The sequence below is a fragment of the Pelobates fuscus genome, chromosome 9 (assembly GCF_036172605.1).
Source record: "Pelobates fuscus isolate aPelFus1 chromosome 9, aPelFus1.pri, whole genome shotgun sequence".
NCBI lineage: Eukaryota > Metazoa > Chordata > Amphibia > Anura > Pelobatidae > Pelobates > Pelobates fuscus.
Genome location: NC_086325.1, coordinates 23510539 through 23517783, shown reverse-complemented (window position 1 = coordinate 23517783; position 7245 = coordinate 23510539). Strand labels below are relative to the sequence as shown.

Sequence of the window (7245 nt, the reverse complement as noted above, 5' to 3'; positions counted from 1 at the left end):
TGTCTGTTTATTGTTAGTTTTAGTTGTTACATTATTTTAAAAGCAACTTGTTTGCTCCCGTATAAAAATGTCAACATTCACCTGTTTCATCGTTTACTATTGATTTTACCGTACATAGTGTGATGTCGTGTTACTAAAATCGATTATGTTTGAGAAAAAATTAATTCACATTTTATGTTCGATATGTTCTCTTTTTCACTCATGTATTGTCTGAGGAGTTGGCAGGAAATAGGCTTACAGACTGTGTGAGGACATTACTTTCAGTTTCTGTTAGGACAGGGTGTGCATAATAGACACAGAAAGACTGTGAGGGGGCACGAGACAGACAAAAACTGAGAAAAGGAACAAGGGGGGAGTCTGAAGAAGAAAGACACTGCAGTACAATAAGAGACACTCCTGGACGAGGGACACAAGCAGCACAGAAAGTGAGGGGGGAGAGGTGAGAGAGTGGGAGAGACAGACAATATACAGAGAGAAAGTGAAACATTGGATATTCTGAGACCTGTGCTTCCCAACATGGCACTTCTGAATATCTGTGGTCCTTCTCAGGACTGGCAGTTGCCACTGTATGGAGGAAAAATCTCACCCACAATCAACTTCAAACCATCGAAGACTGAGCTGGCAGTGCCCCCAGGATGGCAGGTATAGACATGCATTAATTGATACAAGGTTTACTATGAATGCATATGTTTTATGCTATATATACACACACACATACATACACACACACACACACTCTGTGTTGCCCTCAGGTAGTTAACCCACGTAGGTTTGTAGGCCAGTGCACCACTTATTGGACTGTTTACAGAATACAATATATTATTATTATTATTTTATTATTTATATAGCGCCAACAAATTCCGTAGCGCTGTACAATGGGTGGACTAACAGACACATATAGGATGTGATCTGGATCAGAAGCTGTGGTATACCACGGAAAGCCTGTGACTTCTCCATGTTAGTTAGTTATCAATTGCACTTTTTATTTCACATGTCTCATACAACAAACACAAATAGACAAAAAATGAAATTCTTTCAACTCCTCCTTACAACGCAAGCAAAAAATAATGCGTTGATAAAGTTTGATTAACTGTTTTATGTTTTTGGTCTTTGTTTCTTCTTCTGGCGTAATTACCACTTCTGTATGACTATTGGAGCTATTTATTGCTGGATTATTGGCTATAACTGTACACAATTTGCACATATTTTGTAAAAATTACAAAAACAAAATAAAAATAAAGAAAGACAATAATGCTAGTGAGTAGGTTTGGATAATCTGAAAGTCAGTGTCCCTCTTCCTCCATCCTTCTGTTTCTTAGTCTAGTTTCCGTATTTGTTTTTCCTACAGCCAGCAGAATTCCTACATCGCTTTGAAAAAGGGGTAGATGGTGTGAAGATAGAGCCATGGCATGGAACCACCACTATGGCCTTCAAATTCCAGCATGGAGTCATCGTAGCGGTGGATTCACGAGCATCAGCTGGAAGTTATGTTGGTAAGTATAGGTCTTATATGATAATACAGAGTATGTTAATGATAATTAATTTCAAAATATGGAGATGGTGAGTGTCTTTACACTAGTAATTAGTATTAGATACTATTTAAAGCACAATAAAATGCATGAATGCAATGGCATTGTCAATTCATACCTAATGATAATAACTTTGTCTGGGTAGCTACATTTATCATGGACGATTCCTTCATATTTATTTTGTCATTTTCTTATCCTGGCAAAAAAAAATCATGATTACCAAGCCACTAAATTCTGTAAGGACAGATCTTACTCATTTGCACAATGTCTTGTATTTCCCAACCGATATAAATTGCTGCCATTTAAATGTTCATAGAGTAAACCTGTTTACTATCGGAATGCTTATGCTACTAAAATCACACCAGTGGCAACATTGCTAAAAAACATAAGATCCTGTTCACAGACACACTTTCCAAACAGAACATTTAGACAATGCTCCAAAATGTACAAAATATAGAACTATGTGCCTTTCTTAAAGGTACACTGCACTGATAAGATTCACTACAGCTTAATGTTGTGGTTTTGGTGCAAACATTCTGTCCATGCAGTCCCTGTTTTATAAATACTGCCCTTTCTGTAAAAAGGCAGTGTGTACATTGATCCATAAGAACTCATCTAGTGATTGTCACTCAGCCAGCCATTAGAGGTGCTTCCTATTACTATTTGCTACAACCAGTTAATATTTGGCATCCTGATATTACGCATAAAGATTTGGAATGCTCCCCAAGAGGATACATTGATGTGATGCACCTCTATGGGAAGATGAAGATTGGCACAACACAGCAATCAATGTGCATGCACTGTAGGCCCTTAATTTTTCTCTCTAGAGAAGCATTGGATTGGCTGAGATCATCAGCTGTGAGACTGGTGCAGCGTGCAATAAAAAGTAAGCATTTCGGCTTTATTTGAGGTTACTGAGGTTACAATAAATAACTAACATTAGAAATGCATGCTTAGAGTGTGTGTTAGAGCTTCCTTTTAACAGAAACTTGAACCAGTGAGTGTCCCAAAGCAAGGTCAGCACCACGTACAAAGTTCCCCGCTTAAAATGTATTCAGTAATAGTAATAATAATCTGTAGTGATAAATACTTTGTATGCATGCATTCAATTCTGCAATTTCTTTACAGCAACACTAAAGGTTAATAAAGTGATTGAGATCAATCCTTACCTACTGGGCACCATGTCTGGATGTGCCGCAGACTGCCAGTACTGGGAGCGCCTCTTGGCTAAGGAGTGCAGGTAAGGTATTGGTAAATGGACATTTATTGTGCTGTCTACCACGTCAATCTTCCAGAATTATGGATTTAAGATAAATGCTTACAGTAATTTTGTGTATGTTCTTATACTTAATTTGTGATAGACATTTTTATATATACTGTGTTGTGTTTTTTTCCCCCAAGTCTTTTTAACTTTTGCCTTATCGTTTATGAAAAGTAGAAGGTACTTATATACAAATACCCCTATTATCAATTTATTATTATATTAAATTAAATGTATTATGTATCCCTAATATAAATACCTTCAGAAATGTAATTGGCATTGAAGTTCCCTTGGTCACGGAGGACGAATTTATTGGACAAGCTTTAAAAGCTTATTTATCTGTCTCTTTAATAGGTTATATCAGCTACGGAATAACACCCGGATATCTGTGTCGGCGGCATCGAAACTCCTGGGTAACATGATGCTCCAGTATAGGGGACAAGGTTTATCCATGGGCAGCATGATCTGTGGTTGGGATAAGAAGGTGAGAAACAGTACAAATACATTAACCACTACTGTATTGCCATGAATGTCCTGGAGCCCCCCCAATCTAAGTAGTTCAACTGCTTCCACCTCTCTGCAACCTCTAGAGGAACCGGAAGCTCCTGCTGGTATTTTCCATTAGCGAAGTCCTACAGTGTAGGGCCAGCTCATTGTCTGAGAGCATCAGCTGACCACTCTCAGATAGTGAGCTAAGCCTGCACTACAAGGCTTAGCTCAGAGAGGAGAGCCTCCTGCTGCAGAGTAAGTGGAACCCAGGTAAGGAGTCATACCATACAAAAAATGGTACCACGGCATTCCTGGCACCATAACCACTACAAAGCGCTTATGATGCTTGTAGTGTTCTTTAATATGCAATCTCTGGGTTCCCATTGGTGGGTGGTCCAAAGACTGAAGCCCAATGTTTATATAATCAATTTGACTGATGAATAAAAACCCATGATATGTTACATATTTAAGTTTAGCTCTAACACAGTTTTATCAAAGCATATAGAATAAAAAGGCCAGCACAGTACAGGGGGATGGTATATATGCAGTTTCATTGTATTTCCACAAATGTAACATCAATCAATCTAAGTTGATGGAGAATTTCTGATCTGTGGGTTGCTATCCCAGGATTTTATATCACATGCCCAACGTTTGATGACACCAGTTTAGAAGTTTCCATAAAACTCAGTTTGAGACATTAAATTAATTTGCAGCACCACAAGGCAATGCTGAGAATTTCTGGCCATATGGCAGAACTTCTGCAGATCTTAGTTTGGAGTACCCTTCATTTTTAGTATAGATATGGCAAATGGGGCCAAGCCTGGATAAGTGTCTTGATTGTGCCAAACTCGTCTGAGTGCTAGGTGATGCAACAGGTCACCTTATGGTAAACCAGCTATGCATACTTCTCAATTCTGATTGGAATACTGCTACATATATTCTACATTGTGTTCTTAGAAATAATAGTGATACTAATAACATCTGGAAATGTATTTATCAGCTTTTTAATAGATTCTTGTAGAGAACAAAGCATTTCTTGGGAGAATTTCAGAATTAGATACAAGTTGGACTGAAATGTCCTGTAGAAAACAGAATAACCTTTATCAATACACAGTTACTTATAGAGGCCAAATAATATTGCAATATGTGTTCTCATAGGGTCCTGGACTGTACTACGTGGATGAAAATGCTACAAGGTTGTCAGGTGACATCTTCTCCACAGGATCAGGAAATTCCTATGCATATGGGGTGATTGATAGTGGACATAGGTATGACATGACCTCCGAAGAGGCCTATGAACTGGCCCGTAGAGCTGTCAGCTATGCAACTCACCGTGATGCCTATTCCGGAGGCGTAATTAACAGTATGTACCATCACTTGCTTTGTTGTATTGTATAACATACTGTTTTGTCCCATATACGTTGCTATCCTCAATCTCACTGCCACATCCTTCCCTGCACACTGCCTGACCTCCCATGAAAAATCTCAATGTAATTTTTATTTAATGTACCACCAAGTTAGTATATATGAATTCTGAATTATATTATGGTATTTATATGAGGGATTATGTGCTCAGTACCTTGGGAAGATGCAGATTATACAATTTGCAGCATGTTGCACCATAAGCCTCCACTGTAAGCCTGCCTCTGCATCTGACCTATAAAACAAAATGCATTAGAAGGAGAGGACACCCAGGGAAACTAGATATTTATACTAAGGATACAACTACCTTTTTTTAGTTTAAAAGCAGCTTACACGGTGCCAGGCTTCCCAACATTTCAATTTTAGCGGGACAGTTCCAATTTATGGCTTATGTCCTGCTGTCTAGACACCAGGGAACTATCCCCAACAAGCACTGGGCGAGTGCATCATTAGACACACTCATGCTATACTCTGGGCAATAGGACCCTGTAGAGAGCACTGAAGCACAATCCAATTTTCGGATAGATCTGCCCCCTGTGAGGCATAGTCAAGATCGCATCACTGACCCACCCCCTTCACTCCCCTTCCACCCGCGTCCCATTCTCTGTAGCGGCTGAGACTGAGACTGTGTGCATAGATTTGATAAGGAAGCCTTTCTGATATAAGGGCCGTGACTAAGTAGAAAGGCTTTTGGTACAGCATTCTGCAAAACATATTTACTTTTTGTGCAAAAAACTATAAAGATTTAAAAAGGCATAAAAGACAGCACATTAAAGGACGTCTATAGGGTCAGGAACACAAATATGTATTCCTGACTCTATCGTGTTAAAACCACCATTTAGGTGTGCAGCACTATCCCAGGTAGCACCTCCAGGGGCCATCTGAAGATTGGCCACAGGAGGTATCCCTAGGGGGCAATATAAACACTACATTTTCTCTAAAAATGAAAATGCTTGCAGGGACTGATTATACTCACCAGAACAACTACATTAAGCTGTAATTGTTCTGGTGACTATAGTGTCCCTTTAATGAGATCAAAACCCGAATGTCCCTTTAAATACTGCGTGATTATAGTGTAAGTAGGGAATGTGTTATTATTTATTATACGTAGTTCATCCCCGGATTTTCTCAAGTGAAATTTAGTTGTCATGGCCTACTTCTCTCTATCATTCATCACAACCTAATGTAATCTGCTCAAATCTATTCTGATTTAATCTAATCTGATCTATCCTAGTCTATTGTATTTGTATTTGATAGCAGAACCAGTCAGAGGACAAACTAAGTATCACTGTTAACATGAGTTTATAAAAGAATGATACAAAATAGACAACTCTTAGTTAAACTCTGCAGAAATGTAGTCACCGCTCGGAGGATTCACAAGCCAATCCTATAAATACCCACAATCCAAGCAAACATTTCACAGCATTCAGTAAATTAGGAGTTAGAAGCCCTTATTACACCCCAACAGACCTTCCTCTCCTCTGTTTTTTGTAAAGGAAAAGAAAATAACAGTGTTGCTCTATTTCCCAATTATTTAAAACCATATTCCGCATACACATGCTGTGTGCATAATATTTATTCATATAATGTGTTTGTGAATTAGTCAATACAGTGCTTTCCTTTACTCTCCCCTACATATTGTCCCTTCTTGTTCTTTGGATTTCACCAGGACAGTCTGTCCCCACACATTATGTGTCACATCTAATGTGTTCTTCTCCCTCCCCAGTGTATCACATGAAGGAAGATGGGTGGATTAAGGTTGGGCAGTATGACGTAAGTGAATTACTACACAAATACGCTGAGCAGAAGACCCAGTGACATTCTGCTGAACTACTTACCACCCGACCCGTGACCCATTTCCTGTCTGAGATCCTTCAAGGCAACATACAGCTCCTCTGGTCCTAGAGATAATGTGATACGTCTATGACTATTAGTCTGCAAACTATATATTTTTTTTTTCAGATTTTATACCAAATCAGGGATTTGGAAATAAATAAACATTAAATAAACCTGAGTCCTGTGATTTGTGAACATCCTGAAAAGGTGGTCAAAGTCCAGACAATTGATATAGAATACAGTATTTAAAGGGACACTATAGTCACCAAAACAACTTTAGCTTAATTAAGCAGTTTTGGTGTATAGATTTATATAGTTACATAGTTACATAGCTAAAAAGAAACTTGTTGTCCATCAAGTTCAGCCTTCCTCATATATGGATTTTGCTGTTGATCCAAAAAAAGGCAAAAAACCCTGAAGTGCTTCCAATTTTGCCAAAAACTAGGGAAAAATTCCTACTTGACCCTAAAATAGCAGTCAGATGTCTCCTGGTCTAATTAGAAATTATATCTGCATGTTATGTTTTTGCAAGTATTTATCCAATTGCAGTTTAAACATCTGTAATGACTGACAAAACCACCTCTTCAGGCAGAGAATTCCATATCCTTATTGCTCTCACTGTAAAAAAAAAACCTTTTCTTTGCCTTAGATGAAATCTCCTTTCTTCCAGCCTAAATGTGTGACCTTGTGTCCTATGTATAGCCCTGT

At 38.5% G+C, this 7245-nt stretch overlaps 1 protein-coding gene across 1 annotated transcript; it reads left to right on the top strand.

The window, feature by feature from the left end:
- Positions 1-275: 275 nt before the first annotated feature.
- PSMB8 (proteasome 20S subunit beta 8) lies at positions 276-6710 on the top strand. Its single transcript, XM_063433282.1, has 6 exons — positions 276-642; positions 1349-1493; positions 2658-2769; positions 3145-3274; positions 4438-4642; positions 6428-6710. Exons 1-6 carry the CDS (start codon positions 517-519, stop codon positions 6517-6519), a joined length of 810 nt encoding a protein of 269 aa, XP_063289352.1. The 5' UTR covers positions 276-516; the 3' UTR covers positions 6520-6710.
- The last annotated feature ends 535 nt before the right edge of the window (positions 6711-7245 follow it).